We start from the raw sequence: 21,278 nt of genomic DNA, 5'->3' as shown, positions 1-21,278 counted from the left end.
TCATGGTCGTTGTTTCGAATGTCGGGAGCTAGCGCTGGGTAGGAGGCCGCGCGCGCTCTGCTGGGGACACAGCTCACTCAAATCTGAACCCCTCCGTCGTCGACAGCCGCCGATTAACTACGTTTCAGGTAATGTCTTCATCCCCGACTGATTCGGCAGATTCCCGGGATGTGGTACCGGTCATAAACCCAGCCGGGACGCTGTTGGGAGGCGCTCTAGTTTTGGGTTGGCTGATTGCGTTAGCAACTCGGCTAACAGATAGCCCGCTAACACTAGCGTTTATTCGATTGAAAAGCCGCGATCTGCGTATAGTTCGTCACCAAGGACGCTGTAGCATGTAACTTTTGTATTTTTCACGATGACACAGGGCCACCGGTCGAGTTTCGTCCTTCCTTTTACACCGGTATGCAGTGTCAGACAGACTAAACGTCCAGCGAGGCTGTTTGCTAATGTTTGCTGTGAGCTATTCAAGCACAGGACGCCAATTGTTTTCTTGTGCGGACAAACTCGGACTGGGAACAGCCAGCTGGAAGTTGTTCGTCTAAGCTGCACGCAGCGCAGTTTTAACGTTAGCCAGCGCGTCGGTATTTAGGGTTTCGTACTGACGGGGTTTTTGTTTTATTCTTGTTGTCTTTTTCACAACTTTCTCCATGACCAAAAACGTCTTGTGCGGCGGAAGAAAGCGTGAAACAGCTGAGTTAGCGCATGTTTCACACACCGTCATTTACCTTCTAGGGTGTGTGTGCGGCTCTTTGGACCCTTTGTTTCCGTCACCGTGCACAGCTCTCCGTGTTTGTTCAAACTAATCCCACAGCTTCCTACTTTTAAAACTCGTGCTTGCTTTGATGTTGTAAGAGGTGCAGTACATTCGGCGATCCGTTTCACTGGTATTTCTATTGCTGCTACGTTTTTGTGTTTTCTAATAATTTTGAAGCATAGTTTATTTATTAGTATTTTCAGTGTGCCAAAGTCCAGGCCTGATTTTGCAGTAATCGTGGACTTTGGCCTTCAGAAGTTGGGGTTGGTCTTAATTTTGGTTTATGAAGTTTATAAACCTGCGACAGACCTTCATTACAGCTGCAAGTAGTGGACCATAACCTTTAATTCACAAAGACCTCTTTTCCACTTGTCCAGTGCCTAATCTAGAGCTGGTTCAATGCATTCCAGTAAATAGGGGGGGGGGGGGGGGATGACTACTTTCTGTGCCAGAAAAGTGTGAACCAGCTCAGCGCTGCAAATTTACTGGTTGTAAAAAGTTGGAAGGGGCTTTAGCTAGAAAGTAACAGTATTTGCCAAATAAGCCCCAGGATTTGTCTGCTGTGATTGTCCTTTTTCTTTAAGCTATGTAACGATCAGTCCTCAAGCCTTTCATAGCTGGACTGGCTCTGTGTCGGTGCAAAAGAGGTAAAAGAAGTCATGATGTGCTCAAACTCTACTCTCATGCTGCAATGCCAATCTCCAAGCTCTTTTAGCTCCAACCTAAAAGCTTTGTAATCAAACAGGGACTGCTAATTATTCTCACTAACTTCTGCAACCCCATTTTCAGGATTATCCTCTCCCATCCCCCTTACCCCCTCTGTCAGAGCATGGCTCAGGAGACCAATCAGACGCAGGTGCCAATGCTTTGCACTATGGGATGCGGTTTCTATGGTAACCCCCGCACCAACGGCATGTGCTCGGTCTGCTACAAGGAACACCTGCAGAGACAACAGGGAGGGGGGCGGTCCAGCCCCCCTGGAGAGAAAGGTAGGAAGATGGGAGAGACATGACCTATAAAAAGCAGGGGTCTGCTGGATAAGGGTGTACCAGGTGAATAAGTCAGGAGCTTTTAAATGGGAGTCACTCAAAAAGTGCACTGGGAGCCGAACTAGCTAAAAGGGGCTGGAGAACAGAGGTAGCATTAGCTGCCTACACTGTGGCATCAGAAAGCAAGAGAGTTACATTGCCATCTGTTGTTGTACATTAACTCAAAGTGCATCTGATCATGGTAAATAAATACATGTAGGGAATGTCAAGATGCTTAGAAGCAAGTGGAAAGTCATCCATGTGTGCGGCAACAACAGATTTTTGTGTCATTTGTGGTATCTGACTGTCCTCCTCCCCCCTCCCCGACACACACACACATACGTGTACACAGCTGCTACTTCACCAGCGGGATCACCAGGATCGGCCGGTGCAACTGTGGAGAGCACAACCTCAGAGCCCGGTACAGAGGTGGCAGGAACCCCACCTGAGGAACAAACAACCAGGTATGCTGAGTTACGCGTAGAAAAGCACAGAGAGCCGTGTTGTTTCATTGAGTCATTGTGAATCAGTGTTTTAGATGTGATTCATCAAGGAAAAATATACTCCATGTTGGCTCTTTGACTAGTCCAGTCAGTTCATGTACTGTAGTTAGTACAGCCGCTTGCCTCTGCAGAAGGCAAAGCGGGTAAGCAGTTGTGTGCATATTTATTTATGAAAATAAAACCTTCTATCACCATGGTGCAGTCATTTTCTGGGTGAAAACATTTTTACCTTACCCTGATGACCCTAACCTTCTAGTAAGAACTTTTCAGCTATTTCAATTTGCACGTCGACATTGACAGGTGAGGTTGTGATGATTATCAAAAGCCAAATTAAGTGTACGATGGGCTGTGTTGTCATTGACACTGGAAGAAAAGTAGCTAGAGGATGGTGTAGTTTAAAACTTAGCTTGAGGCCCTGTTCTGAAAAACTGCAGCGTAATGCTGAATAATTTTTTGCTGGCCAAGTTCTTTTTCTGCTATTCGGCGTTTTGAAGGGCCTCTTTTATAATTTGCTTTAACTTTACCATTGGGCTAACCTTTTTAAATGTTAAAAATGGATTTAATTCATTGTGAGGAAAGTGCGATAGGTAAGAAAAGTTCTGCGAGGCTCTTGAAATTGCTAAAAATGGTTTTATATTGCAGCGTGTGCACTGGATCTGTTTCCTCCCGAAGGGGACAAAACCAAAGCAAAGAGAGAGTACCAAGATAAATTTAATCATTTCAATTCTTTTTTTTATTTTTGTTGTGGTTTTCTTTTTTTCAGTATTTTTATTTAATCTAAACTGAAATTTGCTGACTTGATTTGATGCCCTGTTAGTCCCAGCTCCACCAGCCCAGTAACTCAACAGATGACAGCTATGAGCATCTCCCAGGATTCAGGAGCTGTGGATTCTGATCGAGCAGAAGGCGAGGAGGGTGAAGAGGAGGGTACTTCAAACAGCACAGGTAAACATCGTAGAAAGCAGTAGTTTATTCCCTACCCACCGTCCACACAGTCAGCCCTACTCAAAGCAGAGGAGGACACTATTAAGAACTGCTGCGTGAATAAACAATGGGACGCACTCGCCAGCCTGTTCCGGGAGCGTGCCTGAAGTGATAAACACAATATGCTCTGCGATGACTCCATTGGTTTTCCCATTTTATTTCATTTTGCCTTCTGCTTTGTGGCATGTTCTGTGTTACAGTCAAATAACTGTGTCAGGAAATTGTGCCAGAGTGTTTTTACGTGTTTAAAATAATATTTTATAAAGCTTAAGTTACGGCCTCTGACCCGGCTAGAATATTTAATTGGTTGAAGTTAATTGTGTTGTCTTTTGTACATATGCATAAATAAACATACAGCTGTTTTACATACGGTTGCTTTGTTTTTCCCCACCAGAGCCAGTCGGGGAAGCTGCGCAGGCTTCGTCTGATGGCGACCAGACTCCTGATAAAAACAAGAAAAAGAATCGCTGCTTTTCTTGCCGGAAGAAAGTAGGACTTACTGGTAAGTGAGGGAAGAATTTCACTCAAGTTTCTTATCTGTTTATCCAGTGTTTTATGAGTCGGCAGGGGTTCCTCACCCCTAATAAGACATTGATTTGGCACACGGATGTATGTGGTGCAATGTCAAAGACATCTTTAATATTCTTCGTCTGCAGACCTTTTGGAGCTAAACCTGTTTTTAAAGGACAATAATGACAGCTGCACACAAGTGATTCATATGTGCATTTATTCTGTGATGATTGCTTATGTACAGCGAGTGACATTCTGCACTTAAGTGATACATTTCACAGTGTGCAGCTCTGTCCTTTTTTTGCCTCATAGGAGACTCTGAGACTTAATAGCAATGATTATATATCAGCTTAATTGAGACCACATCCTGAGTTAGCATGTAAAAATGGGCAACATCATCAAGGCCCAGTCAAACTGAATTTAATTAAAACCTTACACAGGGCAGTGTAAGAATAAGTCTGTAAAATAATCGGGATGTAGTAGGACTGGGTGATGCATTTCTTTCTTTCTTTTTTTAATATAGCCTCAGTCTCCCTCTGCACCTCGAGCTGACTCTGTTTTCCTGCAGCTTGGAGAGAGACACGGGGCTGTTCCCAACAATGAAAAATAACTCTAAGGTTTACGGATAGACAGCATGAAAACTGAGTTTTCATAATGTGTGTGTGTGTGTAACCAAAGCTTATTAACTTTTGGAAATGGTACGCTAAAAAGAAGTCAGTGAATTTTACCTCACAGAAGTTGGAAGATCTGAACCAAGTCATGTGGTGAGATTTACCGACCTAACAAGGCAGCAGTCAAGGAACAATTGCTGTGTTTTTTTTTTTTTTAAGGTCAAATGAATGCTTTTGTCAGTGGCGTCTTAGTAGTCTGGTCTGATGGCAGGTAATGCATCTAATATGCTGTATATAAACCCAAACACAGGGCCAGCAGTAAAACCCACATATCTACTGCAGCACATAGTTTCCTTGCTGCTCTGTCCTCTTGTCTGCTCTAAACACACTGATTTGCGGTCAGCACCCGAGAAATGAAACAATCCCAAATTGAAGAAAATAGCCATTCTGCCCCAAAATAATGAGATGTGAGTTTTGGTCTCTGGTGTCCAGATACATGTGATGTCTATAATAAAGCGTCCAAGTTTAATTGCTTCTTTTTCCTCAAGGTTTTGACTGTCGCTGTGGCAACTTGTTCTGCGCCATCCATCGTTACTCCGACAAACACGACTGTCCCTATGATTACCGGAGCGCAGCCGCTGCCCAGTTACGCAAGGAGAACCCCATCGTAGTGGCTGAGAAGATTCAGAAGTTATGAGGACTGAGAGCAAAAAAGAAGTTTCTGACTTTGTGAATTTGAACAATGGCGACTTGGATGAAAACACCTGATATCGTGGCTTCATTTGTTCATGGTAGTGTAAAGCGGGCGGGGTGGGGGTGGTGCGGTCGCAGCCACAGTCCAGACACTTCCCTTACTAGCATCTCCCTCTCTCTCCACTTGTGACTGCAGCGCGCGCGTGTGTTTGTATGAAAGTGTGTGTGCGTGCACATTTGCTTGAGAGCTGGGGAGAGAGCCATGAGGGCTTGGTGGACATTTGTTTTGCCGTGGGAAGGGCAGGAATTTGATTTTTACCCCTTTTGTTTTTTTTGTTGTTGTTGTTTTTCCACTTAGCGGGATCGTGTGAGTGTATTTTTTATACAATCCCTGTAGGTAGCTGAAATGAACGAGGATAAGCTGTTAAGGAATGTGTCAATCGGGATAATGACGGAAACACATTTAGGGGGTCTAGTGACTCATGTATCAGCAAGACCTTTAAGGGCTTTGGAATATAGTATTTTATCCCAGACTGAAAAATGATGTCAACTACTTGTCAAATTGGCAACTCCAAAGTCTGAGTTTTCCACATGCGTCTCTCTTTGATATGTAAGCCTTTATGGATACTGGGTGCATGAACAGTCATTGGAAGGGGAAAGCCGGGGAGGGAAACAAACAACCTTGACATAACTGTGTGATTGAATTTTTTTTTCTTCTTTATTTTAATGAGCGTATGACATCAGAAGATCTATATTAATATATTGTAGTTAGCTTGAATTGTGTGATTGCATTCTATTTATTTTTTATCGTTTGGTTGGTCTGTGCTGGAGGATTGGCAGCATGTGTCCGCAAATCTTTAACGATTTGCTCTTAACTTTTTCTTCGATTATATTTAAGTAATTCCATCCTGATTATGTAACCAGTGAAGAAGAAAATGCGCGCCCGAGCTCTGACGTGACGGAGCGGAGCCCGGCCGAGCCGCTCGAAGGGAGCGAGTGCAGTAGGATGTCAGTGATTAAGGCTTTGGGTATGAAGCACAACGACGTATGTCCGCTGCAGAGCACAAGCTACGGTGCCACGCCCGCTCAGTTTTGTTCAGCATTCGGGTCACTTGCAGTTTATATCCGAGCTGTATCGCAGCCTTGCTGATGAAATTGCCTTGTCGAGTTACTGAGATTTTCTTCTTCGGTAAGGCGGCGCGCTCGCCTCGAATGACCTTTTATGTTCTTCGGAGCCGGTATGAAGCTCCACGTTTCTCCTACCACCAGCAGACCACTGACACATGCTGAATGAAAACTGACCCGGGTCGCAGTTGCTCTCATAGACGATGACGTACGTTCTGCTCAGCGTTGCAGTGCCGCAGAGTTGCGTGCTGTGCTTTTACAGTGTGCTCAGACTGCTTCTAGCTAGCTTCTTCTAGGAAGATCAGTCCCACGTGCATGTGTGCAGTCAAACACGCGTTGCTGTTTTGTGACTGCGTAGTTTGAAATGAAGCTGGAATGTTTAAAAAGCCGCACAGCAGTAGCACAATGCATGGCTGGAACCGTAAGGTTCCCGTTAACAGGACTCTGTTTTTTTTTTTTTTCTCAAATGTAAATACCATACAGCTCCTCTTCTTATAGTATAACCTCAATGTAGATTTTTGCCAGGTAATAAAGGTGGGGAATTAAGGCAACAAATAGTACTCTCTGTATTAAAGTGCTTTTCATAATTATCCAAAAAAAATGTGCTACAAATAGCACTGATGTTTTCCCCATCTTGTTTCCTCATTAATTTTTCAGGTTTTTACGTGTAATGTTCAAATTGTTTAATAACCACTAGTATCCCCTGCAGGCCACGTGGTTTCTATTTTACCATACTAGCTACACTCTTAACCACCCCCACCCCTCCGGAGCTATATTAACGTTGCTGAATAACAGAGTATCTCAGTCAGTGCTTTTATCCTGTTACTGATTTGTAGCAATAGCGATATTACTGAAAGTTTAAAGGGCCCCAAGCAAGAAATAGAGGGTTCATCTTTTCATTATTAAAAGCTTTCCCTGTAAATGTTGCTTGATGCGGTTCATTATATATTAATGAAAGCTGGAGAAAAGTTGCATTTGAATTTTCAGGGAATGCAATTTAAAAAATAATCCACTGCAAAAGGCGAAAGAGAGGAATGACACTTCTGTGTGTCGGCTTAGTTCTGCCTCTTCTGATTGAAAAAGAGCCTTCATCGAGTCTTTGCGTTAATGGCCGACGTGATGACTTGGCATGCCAACGGCAAAACGTTTTGTCGTGGATGAGTTGAGCCCGCAGTGACGGTGATTTAACTTCTTCCACCGTCACACCTACAGTGTAAATTTCAAATTGAGAAGGTGTTAACTGTGATATTCAGGGGGACGAGTGGTTGGTGCTGCTCTGCAGTTCGTTGTGTTTTAGACACAGAATTCTCAGACTTGGGTTGATGATTATAAAACATCGTTGCATACGGTAAGCTCGGTTTTCCTTTACAGATTAATTGTCTCTTCATAGGAGAATTTTCCTGTGATGATTGTTCAGTTGTGTAAATCATGGGGGTTGCATGGTTTACGCTCATTTTCTATTGACTGCTCATATCAGTGCTCCAAACGTTTCAGCATGTTTTTCCTGATAAATGTGAGCAGTTTGAATGTAAACCACCACAAGTCACACGATAAGTCGTGTTGCCGTCAGACTGACTGTCCGTTGGCCGACGATGGTTGTCTTTATGTGATTTGAGACATTTGAATCATTCAAATCTTTTGACTGTTTGACTTGCCACCAGCAATTAGGGCTACGTGACCTGAGTAACTGAGATATTATCAGTGCATATACTTGTGTTTTGTTTTTTTTTTCCCCTTTTCTGTTGCATTGATTATTGTTTGATGTTCTCACACCTTTCATAATCAGTGTCTTCATCATGCAAGGGTTTTGATTGAGAATAATAAACTTGTGAGTTAGGATGAATTTTCTTCAGCTTCACTGCAGGAATAAAGACATATTATTCTGTCTTTCAAGATGAGCTTTAGGGACTTGAGATGAAATCTACGATGTTCACAGAGGTGTAGTTGCCGTCCCTTGGCACTCCAGTCCCCCAGAAACACCACCAGATATCTTTTTATTTTATTTTTTCTTTTAAGAGTTAGGATTGTATGATGTGTAAGAGTAAGTATAAACAATAAAATCACAAAGTTTATTTTAATTTACACTTGTCGTTTGTATTTATTTGTCTTAATGTATGCTAAATAAATACTCATTTTAAATCCAAGCTCCTTGCACTCTGCTTTAGAAGAAAACCTCAGTATTTTACTGTGATACAAGCTGCATGTGGAGATGTGGAAATATACGCGTTTTTACAGCTAATGTAGTTGTGCTGTTATCACCACAGCGGGAAAAGCGTATTTAACTGTTATAAATGACTTTTCTATGATTTTTCACATTTTTGTAAAGCCATCAAGTGGGCCGGTTCGTAGCCTTTGGAGGTCTTGTTCTGATCTTTCTGCAGTTTGATAGCCCTGCCCTAAGACGGAGGGGCGCCACAGGTCAATAAAGGTTATCACCTTTATCCATACTACTTTCAGATCTCCCAGAATGCTTCTGTCTATAGAACAAGGGCTTACTTTGAGTATAAACATGCCTCTGCACTCATGAAATCATTCCCAGGTCAACACGTACAACACCAAAACACAGAATGAGGAAATATCTTTTGAAAGAATGACTCAAAGGGGCGGAATGACAGGAATGACACCGGGGGCGATCGTGGCTCAAAGAGTTGGCAGTTCGTCTTGTAACCGGAAGGTTGCCGGTTCGAGCCCCGGCTCGGACAGTCTCAGTCGTTGTGTCCTTGGGCAAGACACTTCACCTACCGCCTACTGGTGATGGCCAGAGGGGCCGATGGCGCGATATGGCAGCCTCGCTTCTGTCAGTCTGCCCCAGGGCAGCTGTGGCTACAACTGTAGCTTGCCTCCACCAGTGTGTGAATGTGAGAGTGAATGAATAGTGGAATTGTACAGCGCTTTGAGGGCCCCGAAAAGCACTATATAAATACAATCCATTATTATTATTATTATTATTATTATTATTATCATCAAAGCCTTTCTCTAGCACATGGAGACCACGTTAATTTTTTCATTTATTCTGTTATCTGTCTGAATAATATCAGTTTGATATAGGATATTCCTGTGTTATTATATGTATAATTAAGCCTGTTTATTTACATGTATAAGATATCCATCCTACTTCCATCATGATTTAGTCATTAAAGTTAACAATTACAAGTTACACTCTAGGCAGTAGCTTTGTTGTTTGATGTCATCCAGTGTTTAATAAAGGGCAAAAAAAAAGTTAGACCTCCTCTCGGGGGCCTGTGGGTTTGTACTGATGTGCCTAATGGACCTTAAGATAAGATAACTCTTTATTGTCATTGCACAGTCGTACATAGTACAATAGTCCAATGAAATTGGAAAACTGTCCTACGTCGACACTACATATAACACAACACGACCCGATACGACACATCACAACGCAACACACACAACACAACACAGTATAATAACTTAGTAATAAAAAAGAAGAATAAGTGTATTTGTATTACACACTGTTATTATTGCACATTAATTGTTATTGCACCTTGTTATAAATATAAATAATAATATAAATATATTCACCCGGTGTCCTGGGTGTGTACCGTCCCGTAGGATGCTGCGTGCCCTCTTGAGACAGCGAGTGCTGTACAGGTCCTTCAGGGAGGGAAGAGGATGTCCAATGATTTTTTGGGCCATATTGATGACCCTCTGGAGTGCCTTTCTGTGTGCTGTGGTGCAGCTGGAGAACCACACACCGATGCAATATGTCAGCACACTTTCAATGGAGCAGCAGTAGAAGACGGTCAGCAGCTCCTTCTTCAGGTCCATTTTTCTGAGGATTCTCAGAAAGTGGAGACGCTGTTGGGCCTTCTTTAAAACCGCAGAGATGTTAGAGCCCCATTGGAGGTCTGTGTCTATGTGCACACCCAGAAACTTGAAACTGGAGACCTTTTCCACACACTCGCCATTGATGCTGACAGGCTACAGCTCAGACTTCCTCCTTCTGAAGTCAACTACCAGTTCTTTTGTCTTGGTGGTATTGAGGTCCAGGTTGTTATCTACACACCAATCTGACAGCCTCTGAACTTCAGCTCTGTACGACGTCTCATCTCCCCCTGAGATGAGCCCCACCACGGTGGTATCATCTGCAAACTTGATGACTGTGTTGTCTGGGTGGGTACTAGCACAGTCATGTGTGTGCAGAGTGTACAGTAGGGGACTCAGTACACAGCCTTGTGGAGAGCCAGTGTTAAGGCTGAGGAAAGATGAGGCCCCACTCTAACTCTCTGTACACGGTCTGAGAGGAAGTCTCTGATCCAGCGGCAGGTGGTAGAAAGAAGTCCGATTTCCAGCAGTTTAACTATTAGTCTGTCCGGGAGTATCGTATTGAAAGCAGAGCTAAAGTCAACAAAGAGCAGCCTGGCGTAACGGCCCTGCACTTCCAGGTGAGAGATGGTGGTGTGGAGCGTTGTAGCAATGGCATCTTCAGTTGATCTGTTAGCTCTGTATGCGAACTGGAGCGGGTCGAGTGTGGGTGGCAGGCAGGACATGATGTGACGTCGGACCAGTTTCTCAAAGCACTTCATTATAACAGGTGTTAGAGCAACTGGTCGGTAGTCATTGAGGCTCCATCATCGGCCTCTGATGGATTCATTTCTAATCCTGTCCATCCTGCTCACTCACAGAGAAGATCTCAGTATCTTCAGCTCAGCCCCCAATTTTTGTCAGTACCCTTGTCTCCAAACCACATGACAGCAAGTCTCACTGCCATCTTATAAATCTTCCCTTTGGCTCTTGCTGCTATCCTCCCCTCATAAATCACCCCGACACTTGTCAGTTCCAGAGCAAAGGTGAATCTCTCAAAATCTGTGCAAAAATAACTGAGGTAAAGGTGTGGGTATGCAGGGCTGTTTTAACAAGGCTATGGATATTTATGTAGGATGGCCTACATAACAGGTTGTAAAGCTGACACTTGCATTTCTCTTGAATAGATTGTAAAGGTGGCTCCTGAGCCAGCAAAGCTCTCTCTCTCTGTGTGTGTGTGTGTGTGTGTGTGTGTGTGTGTGTGTGTGTGTGTGTGTGTGTTAATATAATCTGTTGGGGAGAGTTACAGCTTAACAGTGTTGCCCTGTGGAAGACCCACCTTCCTTTAGGACACAAAACAAGCTTAAATCATTTACTTTAATTATTGGTTATGGTCAAACTTCCTGTTAAATGGGGATTTTTTTTTCCTTCCCACTGTTGGGAAGTACCTGGTCATTTGATTGTTGGTTTTTCTTTGTATTTTTTTCTTACATCTTTACAATATAAAGCGTCTTGAGGTGACTGTTGTTGCGATTTGACTTTATATAAATAAAACTGAACTGAGAAATTAAAGGGGATATAAGCTGTTAAATGAATTGAGATCACACATAGATCCAATGTGCTCTTTATCAAATAAAATTAGTTGTAAGTAGCACATATCATCTTTGATGAATCAGCCGGGTCTCCAAGTAACTGCGATGACACTTGGATTATGAGAAATACCGTGAATTGAGCGTCTTTATCTTTAAAGATACAAATTAACAATCAAGTTCAAACGTGTCACCTTTTACAGCGCCGTCATCCACGCTGATAACACCTTTCCCATAATTGTCCAATGGAAACTTCCTGCGTCATATCCGGTCAACTGTCACTTCCGGATGCGGTGAAACAGCAGAGAAGTAGGAAAACACCGCATCTGTGTGGATTAATAACGACAGGCAGGGCCGTGTATAAACCGGGAGGACACGCCAGCAGCGTCCAGAATGGGCTCGCGGACAGAAGCGTTCACACCGGGATCTGCATTTTAACGGCGCTGTACGTCACAGCGCGAGCCCGCTTTTACCGAGCAGCCGTGTTTGTGTCTTCTTGCTAGCTTAAGCCAGCATAGCGTTAGCTGGGACGCGCAAAAAAACAGCGTCTCTCCGGGAAGCGAGGGGAAGACTTGTCCCTACTGTTGGTCTTCATCGGTCACTTCTTCGGACAGGGGGCACAGAGGGACATCTCTGTGTTCGTGTATAAAGTTAGTTTCGGTCACTTTGAGGGCAGGACTTTTATTGGAAGCGAGTCTCCCAAACTGAGAAGTCGGGATCTTAAACTAAAACCAGCTGCTGGTGTTTTTATTTAGTTAGCTCTCCAGGACGCGTTTGGAGAGGAAAAGCGCGTCGTTTGTCTGTCTCAGCGTATAAAATGAGTGGAATGTGGCGTTCAGGGACTACAAAGAAAAGCCAGCAGACACTTTGTAAATAACACTTCCCTGTCAGCCGGAAGGCTCCAGCTCTTTTTCCTTGTTCAGCTGACAGGGCTGCAGGCAGCGTCCCGAGTTTGAATTCTGGTCAGGTGGAAGGAAGACTTCCTTGTTTGTTTTGTTTCAGCACAGCTCGTTTCTCTTTGACCAGGCCTCAACTCAACAGGTAGGTCTGCTGTTTCACACGGGGGGTCATGTTGGTCCCCGTGTACGTGCATTTATTCTCACTCATGACTTGTAATAAAAACAACGTGCATTAGTCACTGTGGTTTACCTGGAACTCTATAAACATCAGTGTGAAGTATGAAGAAAAGACGATGGGTCTGTGGCTCAAGTCTGTCAAATAATTTAACTCATTTAATATATGGTCCATCACAGCTGCAAAAGCCCAGGTTGGCGTTCAGATTTCTTAAAAAAACAACAACAAACAAAAAAACCTGAAACTTATTCTGTGAATAATTATTGAGCCACATTTAAGGAGATTAAGGCGCTCAAGGTGGCAGACTTTTACAGATTATTACTATTATTGCTGGGTAACGTTTTTATGATTGACAGTGCATTAACTGTCAAAATTAATTTAATATGTTTGAAATGCTTTCTGCCAAAACTGGTGTAGACAAATCTTCATCCCCATTGTCGGCACCCACAGACTAAGGGCCTTGTGCATTAAATTGTAATAAGTGTTTCATTGTGTTAACGTTTGCATGATGTGAATTCATTTGCACAGTGATCCTCTTGTCTGTGTTCTTCTTCTCAGTGAAGGATGAATGGCCTCTCTCTCAGTGAGCTCTGCTGCCTGTTCTGTTGCCCGCCTTGCCCGAGCCGCATTGCAGCCAAGCTAGCTTTCCTGCCCCCAGAACCCACGTACACCTTTCTGCCAGACCCAGAGGCGGGCCCCGCTGCGCCAGGGGCGACGGGGACATCCAGCCTGCGGGCGCGGAGTGGCGCTTCGGTTGCTGGAAGCGGGGGTACCGGGGCCGTAGAGGGGGGATGGAAGCTTCACCTGACGGACCGAGCGGAGTTTCAGTACTCTCAGAGAGAGCTGGACACTACGGAGGTCTTTCTTGCTCGATCCAGCCGAGGGAACAGAGTCGGCTGCATGTACATTCGCTGCGCTCCTAATTCCAGGTAAATGGAATTAGCTGTCAGCTGTGACTGACAGGTATGTCACACTCGCTCTGAAGCATTTAAACCGTCTTCTTCCTCAACAGTCTTCTTCACGCCCAGGTTTGCTTTCTTTTCTTGTTGACTCAGCTGACGCAAAGATTTTCTCTTCCTGGTTTTTTCTGTAGATCATGGCACACCCGTCAGACTTTATTCTGTTGTCTTTATTCTTTCTCATTATTTTCTCTGCTTGTTTGCAGAGCCTTAAAGTTGAATTTACTGTTGTTCGTGATACTGATCACAGTAAAAAGATTTGCACACTCCCTGACAACATAACAGTTTCCAGTGAGAGGCAAAACATTTGCAGCTATGTGGCGTGATTGACTTTATTGGCCGTTGTTGGTAAATGGCTTTATAAGAGGAAATAACTTTCTTCATCCTAGAAGGTTTGACAGTATTTTATGAGATGTAAAAGAATTTAACTCTAACTGCTACTGATTAATTTACCAAATGAATTAAAAAGAAATGGACAGGCTTGTGTTACAGCCCATTTATCTTGCATTAATGTGTCTCTAGTATTACAAAGAATGATCCCAGGCCTGACGTGATATGGCAGAGTCATTGTTTTGCTGCTTTCTAAGTGGAAAGGCCAAGAGCGAAGCCACGGGCTGCAAGAGCTCATAAACAAAACCACAGAGGGAGAATTTCAAAACAGTCGGTGTGTAGAAAAAGTATCAGGTTACTCCAGAGAGCACAACACGCATTCATGAATAACAGCCAAGGGCTGGATACCCAGCGTTCACAGTGGATACCCTGCTTCTCAGGTTATACTAAATGTCTGGAAGCAAGAGTCCTTCGTGGTAAATAATCCTTCAACCTGCAACAGTTTTATAGAATCAAGTACCTTTTTGATTTAAACAGCAGGTTACTTGTGATTTGATTAATTTCTGTGCACAGTTGTTTTTCTGCCTTAATAAAAGTTCTGTGTTTAGCTATGCTATTGTTGGCAACGCTAAACAAGAATATTTCTCATGTAATCACAATGTAGTTCTCTATATATCATATATTTCTGATTAGAGCATAGCAGAGGCTGGATCTTTGGCTCCAGTGCTGATAGTGATTTTTATTGATTTATTTTAAAGGAGATAGGAAAATTGACAAGCGTGCACCTGTCTGTGTCTGTTAGCTCGTTACTAACCCTTTGTCTGAATCATCCCCGCAGGTTTACGGTGCTTTTCTCCCACGGCAATGCAGTTGACCTCGGCCAGATGAGCAGTTTCTACATCGGCCTCGGCACTCGCATCAACTGCAACATCTTCTCTTATGATTACTCGGGCTATGGCGTCAGCACCGGCAAGCCCTCCGAGAAGAATCTGTATGCAGACATAGATGCTGCCTGGCACGCCCTGCGTACACGGTATGTGATGATGCAGTTGGCCCAAACGTGTCCTTCGAGGTGTAATTTTATTATCCCAGGCGAACTTGTTCTGTCAAGATGGGGCATGAGTTTAAAATGGATACAGCTGGGATCAAATAATGTTTAAAATGTGCCCAGGCAAAAAATGCCTTTGCTGTGAGAAGTGCTAAAGAAGAGGAAAAAGCAGAAACGAACGTTCGACTAAAGGGGCATGATGAAGGGGGTTGAATGGAGGTGGTGGTGAGGACGGAGCAGAGTGAGGACAGCTGCTGTGTGAATAAAGAAGAGCAAGATGGATGGATGAGGGAAGGCTAAGGGGTGATGTATCTCAAGGGCGTTGTAGGGTGATGAAGTGTCTCATTAACAGAAGCAGTGCTGTGCTAATGCAGCTGCAGCCCGGGGGTTACAAAACAGAGCGCTAACTAAAGGTCGGCTCATGTAAAAGTCACCGTTGTGTGTCATTCTTTACTCAGGTTTTAATTTCAGCATCTTGAAAAAAATATGCATGTGCTTTCTGAAATATAAAGGTTTCTGTGAAAGTCCTTCTGTTACAGAAGAATCCCACTGTTAGTAAACTTTTGTGTCGTCTGTGGGCCAGTAAAAGATTGTCTCATTAACGGAGCTGCGAGTAGTCATGAAGTGAAATAAAAATTAGAATTTTAGAAACTGGTTAGTCATTTTTGGTGACTATAAAAAAATTTACCTGACATGTGACCTTTGACCCTCGAGGAGCAAAATTCTTTCTGAAAAATAACCAAAGCATTAATGAAAGTACTGTCAGTAATCATTAGAACACCAAAGGTAATGTTTGTGGATTTGGCTGCTGTCTCTCGTCTGTATTATACGTATTTTTTCTTTCTGTTTATTTCTAACCAGGTATGGCATAAGCCCGGAGAACATCATCCTGTACGGGCAGAGCATCGGTACAGTTCCCACTGTAGACCTGGCGTCACGGTACGAGTGTGCCGCCGTGGTTCTTCACTCGCCTCTAACATCTGGTATGAGAGTGGCGTTTCCTGACACAAAGAAAACCTACTGCTTCGACGCTTTCCCCAAGTAAGAGAGAATCTTCTTACTATTCACACGTTTTGTATGTATGAAGCTCTTCGTTTCTTTCCCACATAACATTTTGTTCGTAAACACAATGTTAATTTGATATGAACTGGTTTTGTATTTCCCTGCGTTGTCCAATTAAAATGATGTTTGATAAACTGCGGCATATCAAACACATCATTGCAATTGGCTGTGAAAACCGTATATGTGATGCATGCTCAGTCATCCACGTAAGGAAATCCCAGACAGTTGAGCCATTATGCAGCTGTTAGTCAGCTGAGACTGTATAAGTCATGTGGATGAGTTGGAAACTGGATCGGCTTTCTATACTGCCCTCTATCTGTTCGTGCTTCATCTTCTTTCTTTCTGTCGCTGAGTAGGGTGTTTAAACGTCATGCACAATCTGTGTGCCCTGACTCTTTGACTGTCTGTTGATATTTTCACATTATTATTAATCTGTCAGCAGAAGAGCATGATTCCCACTTAGACTTGTGAAAGTGTGTTTGTCCAGGGAAAACAGACATGCTGAAAGGAAAGCCTTTCTTCTTCTGAAGTGCTGTTTGAATTATTTATTTGTTTTTAGTTTTTTCAGTGTAGTGAGTCTCATTTGTTGGAAAATCCTGTTGACACATAGTTTTTTTGGACTGGAAAATCACGAAGGCAAGGTTGAGTGCATTTACAAACCACTCACACTTATACTGGGTGTACTGGTATCGACTGGATGATTGATAATATCTGCTGATTTGTAGGTTATGATTCGCGGTTGCTCTTCCTCACTATTGAAATGCATTGCTATTATGACCACTCAAAGCACTTTGCAAGACACATCTAACCGTGCATGCTGGCAGTGCTGCGGAGCTCACACTCACACAGGTGTCTATGTTGGGATCCCCAACGTGTTCATTCTGTGGGACGACATGTGAACTCTACACAGTAAGGCAACCAATAGGGTTTGGACTACAAACCGTCTTTGACTGAGGTGTCTGTACTAACTGTTGTTCCACCATGCCACTGTTTATTTTCAGACTTTACATAATTACGTCTGGAGGACTCGTCACACACACTGCCCTGTGTGTGTGTGTGCTCGTTTTGTTAGTCCAGTTGGACTAACTGTGGTTGTTCAAGTCTCTCTGTAAACAGTTTTAATCCCAGTACGTGCCAGTAGGATTGTTGAAGCTCTTTGTTCAGTTTAACCCCACGTCCTGCCACACATGGGTGTGCAGTTGTAGTGTGGGTGTTCACTCGAATGTGTTGTTACAGTTCTTTTATTTTTAATCCTCGGCCCCAGAACGAGTCTCTTGGCCACACAATAAGGACTCGGAGTCAGTAGCAGCCCATGCCAGCTTTAGCGCAGGAGCTAATCTCCGATGGTAAAGTGGGCGAGGAACAGAGGTGGTAGGAAAACCACAGAAGACTTCTGGAGAACTCAGCCTTGACCTGGAGTGGGCACTCCAACCTTTTCCTGCTGAGGGCCACGGGGTCAGACTCGATAACCTGATCTCCAGTCAGAACGGTCCACACTGTTTCAGCGGGTTCTCTGTTTCTAATTCCTGTTTTCCTCTCTTTTCAGCATTGAGAAAGTATCCAAAATCACTTCCCCGGTGCTCATCATCCACGGCACGGAGGATGAGGTGATCGACTTTTCCCACGGCCTGGCCTTGTTCGAGCGCTGCCCGAAGGCTGTGGAGCCTCTCTGGGTTGAGGGAGCGGGACACAACGACATTGAACTCTACAGCCAGTATCTGGAGCGCCTGCGCCGCTTCATAGGACAGGAGCTGGCGGTACAGCACGGCTGACCATCAACACTACGCTCGTCGTAATGACCATATTTCCCGGTCCGCTCAAAGCACCTCACCTGTTTTTGTCTGAGATGGAAACCATCTGACCCGTCTTAACCGTCCTGTGTGACGTGTGCACATACTTCAGGACGCAGTTCACCTTTAATGGACCGTGGATCATTTAGACGCAGGGGAAAAGAGGCGTCTCTTCATAATCAAAGTGGAGACTGTTGGGGTTTGTGTTTGTTTGTGTGTCTTTTAGCAGAAACTTTAATAGTGCAGATGCCTGTACTGTGCAATAACATGAAAAAGAGGGAAAGGTTTTCACTGATAGATGAAAAGTAGAATAACAAAGTGATCACATGACCTGGAAAGCTCCTGTCACCACCTCAGCGTACACTTCGAGTGGAACTTCATTTCTATTAGCAGCTTTTTATTAGAGGACTTTTGTTGAAGCAGGTATTATGTTACATTGAATTATTGCACCTGTACAGTTAAATGGAAGCCAATTTAAACACAATATATATCATGTTTTAAAGGTATTCGTTTACCTGCATTTTGTTGGCGCAGACTGCATCATCTTTAAAATCGTTTCTAACTTTCATCACGAAGGTTTGAAACCGCTCACAGCTTTTAATCTTGGGAAACATTATGCTGGCATAAATATGAGTTTATATTTTGCGTCTTTAATCTTGTTTTTACGTATTGTACATTTCGCTCAGGTAACTTTTTCGAGTGTTCGCGATTGTTTACCGCGCGGACAGCTGAAGCGCCTCAGAAGATTTCATCCAGCCTAAAATATTTCCTTCCAACGAAGCGTTCAGCCGAACTTCGATCCTACATCTGAGCTGCAGTCCACACCTCCAGTTTGCTGAGCCATCGATGCCCCCTCGCGCTTCTCTAACACATCTGTGTCCCACTGCTGCTGTGGGATTGGCTGTATGAAAGAAAGACGTTGAAGAGGCTCAGATGGAAAATTCCTCCAGTTCTTTCATTTAATGGAATGCGTTCGAGTCCATTAGCCCTGTCCGTTTCTTTTAGCCTTGTTTATGTCTCGCACTGCTGGGTCACAGCTGTCGGCCTGTTCTTGCTCCTCACGGTGCGCAGAGACAAGGAGAGCAACACTAAAGTTCAACACATTACTCACCTGCACCCCGTCATCAGGGATTTGGTTTTTTTTCCAGTGAAGGCAGGGAGAGTAACCACATTCAGGTCCATATTCTGATAGTTCCCAGTTTCGCAGGAACATCTGTGTGATCAGAGCACATGTTCTTCTTAGAACATATCAGCAGATTTGTCAGAGTTAAGCAGGAACACTAACACCAGGCACTAAAAAGGATTAGTGTTTCATCTAAATAATTTAGACTTTATAACAGCTGCTTGTATTATTATCCTGTCTATGTGTACAAACCTGCATAATGATTAAAGGGGACCTGTTATGCTTATATCCATTATTAAACAGCACCAAGTTTCAGACGATCTGGCGAGTCGAGGTCAGACTGTCTCTGGGTCTGTGTGATCGCACTGAGAGCCATTGTTTATTATGCTTTTCTCAGAAAACGGATCAGGTCTTGAGCTCCTGCTGTTCACGAGACCCATTATAGGACAAATAAGGATTATTTTAGGCTGGGAATCATGCAAAGCTACTCTAGTAGAGCCCAAGTATAGAAATATGGAGCTGGAAAGGAGCATAATAGATCCTCTTTAAGTATCATTTTTGTTTTGTGAGGTGCGTTTTCTGTGTTCTGAGAATATTTTTAGGAAACATTGGCACATTATTTGATTGATCTCAATTCTTCAGCTTGTTGTTGGAGAAATCTGACTAACCCGTAACAGGAGACTGACCTGCCTCGTACCTGAACTGGTACAAACAGATGTTGGAGCCTGTTGGAGTTGCTGTAGGTGGCTCTGAGGGTAAATGCATATCTGTTGTGGGGGTTTTCCATGTGTTTTTTTTTTTTTTTTTTTTTTTTCCCTTTTCTTTATGGTGATCCAGCAATCCACCAAAGTTTTAAAACTGTAACCAAAATTGTAATATTTATGACAAATTGTAAAGGAATCGGGTGTTTTTGCTTACGTGCTTTGTTGTATTTGAAGCTTAGGCACGATTGGATTAGACGAACACTCAGATTCCAGCTGTTCTCAACATTTTTGAGGAGAATTTTTAGGCTCGGTGGACAAACCAAAGCTTTTGTTGTTAGTGCTTTACCCAGTTTACCTGCTGCTTATGTTTTATATCTTATGTAAAGAACGTCAAACTGAGCTTATCTTCTTATTCTCTTCACATTTGGATACAGATTCATTGTAAAATTCTCTGTTTGCTAAATAATCGTGTTTTATCAAATCACGTTTGCTTTGAAATATGCAAGAACCGAATATGAACTTGATAAATTAACCAAGTTGGGATTTTTTGTTTTTCTCTAAGCTGTTTATGATTTCTCGTTTGTGCAGGGAGGAAACCACGTGTGTTTGAATATGTTTGTGTGATGAAAGAAGATGAAAGGCCGGCTTCATGCCGACACATGAAAAGCTTTTTTTCAGACGTGTGGGTTTCTGCTGAGGATTGTTTCAGTTCTGGGTTTTATTTTCATCATCAAACATTCTTATCAATTGTTTATTATACTGACAGTTTTTTAGTTTTTAAAGATTTTCTTTCTTTCTTTTTTTCATGAATTAAAGAGAATAAGTTAATAAATCATAACCAGAAGTTGATATTAAATGTGACTCTTTTTTTATTATTTTATTTGGTGTCTTTGCTTAAATCTGCCAGAGACGAGTGTTTTCAGCAGTCCCTGATTTTGCACTCATGGCAGACCTGGCACTGGCTGAATAAAGACCTGTCTGCTGTAAAGGCCTCATGGGGCTGAGCATCGAGGCTCCAGGACTGGCTCGGACGAAGACAAAATGAGTGTTTAATTGCCTGGTGTTGTCTTCTTTGGCTGATGTGTTGGACGGCTTGTTAGCATCTGAGCCAACAGAGGCTCAAATCGTGTTTTAATTAAAGCAGTACAAGGACTCGGGTCTGTCCCAGCCTCCCCTCGCTGCCTGCTACCGTGTTGAGCTGTGGGGAAACGGAGACAGATGGATCATAAGCTCCTCCCCCTGAACACACACACACACTTGCCAGCTGTTTTCAGTGGACCACATAAACTACAGCGTGTCACTCAGAGGCTCGTACGGATTAACAACAGCTGCAGTAATGCGTCCCTCTGTGTACGGCAATGTTAGTGCATCCTGCAAGAGCAGAGGAAGACCTCTAACACTGAAACGCACAAAGCTGAAGCTTAACAGCACACTTATTAATCTGCTTTAAGTGTTCCTAACCTGAGGATTGTTGTCAAGATTTAGACTGAAAAAGGAGAGCGAGCACGAGTCGGAGTACAGAATAACTCCTCCATGTGAATACTTTATCAGCTTCAGGAGAATAAATAACATTCACTCACATGACATTTAAAATAGCACAAAAGTTCAAACACATATGTGAAC

At 43.3% G+C, this 21,278-nt stretch overlaps 2 protein-coding genes across 3 annotated transcripts; both read left to right on the top strand.

Moving 5' to 3' along the window:
• Positions 1 to 8,289, top strand: LOC146361821 (AN1-type zinc finger protein 5). 2 transcript variants are annotated; one of them, XM_084920634.1, is made up of 6 exons: positions 1 to 128; positions 1,547 to 1,746; positions 2,138 to 2,249; positions 3,106 to 3,233; positions 3,667 to 3,774; positions 4,942 to 8,289. In XM_084920634.1, exons 2-6 carry the CDS (start codon positions 1,587 to 1,589, stop codon positions 5,088 to 5,090), a joined length of 657 nt encoding a protein of 218 aa, XP_084776760.1. In that variant the 5' UTR covers positions 1 to 128; positions 1,547 to 1,586; the 3' UTR covers positions 5,091 to 8,289. The 2 variants fall into 2 exon arrangements, with proteins under 2 accessions (XP_084776760.1, XP_084776761.1); XM_084920635.1 differs by lacking the exon at positions 1 to 128 and having other exon boundaries at positions 702 to 1,746.
• A 3,294-nt stretch (positions 8,290 to 11,583) lies between these two features.
• On the top strand, positions 11,584 to 20,511 carry abhd17ab (abhydrolase domain containing 17A, depalmitoylase b). The gene is made up of 5 exons (XM_084920631.1): positions 11,584 to 12,606; positions 13,198 to 13,568; positions 14,767 to 14,961; positions 15,838 to 16,017; positions 17,585 to 20,511. Exons 2-5 carry the CDS (start codon positions 13,204 to 13,206, stop codon positions 17,808 to 17,810), a joined length of 966 nt encoding a protein of 321 aa, XP_084776757.1. The 5' UTR covers positions 11,584 to 12,606; positions 13,198 to 13,203; the 3' UTR covers positions 17,811 to 20,511.
• Positions 20,512 to 21,278: the final 767 nt, after the last annotated feature.

The sequence above is a fragment of the Perissodus microlepis genome, chromosome 23 (assembly GCF_051167445.1).
Source record: "Perissodus microlepis isolate ML-2025 ecotype Zambia chromosome 23, ASM5116744v1, whole genome shotgun sequence".
Lineage (NCBI taxonomy): Eukaryota > Metazoa > Chordata > Actinopteri > Cichliformes > Cichlidae > Perissodus > Perissodus microlepis.
The sequence above is the reverse complement of the archived record's forward strand: the minus strand, read 5'-3'. Positions and strand labels throughout refer to the sequence as shown.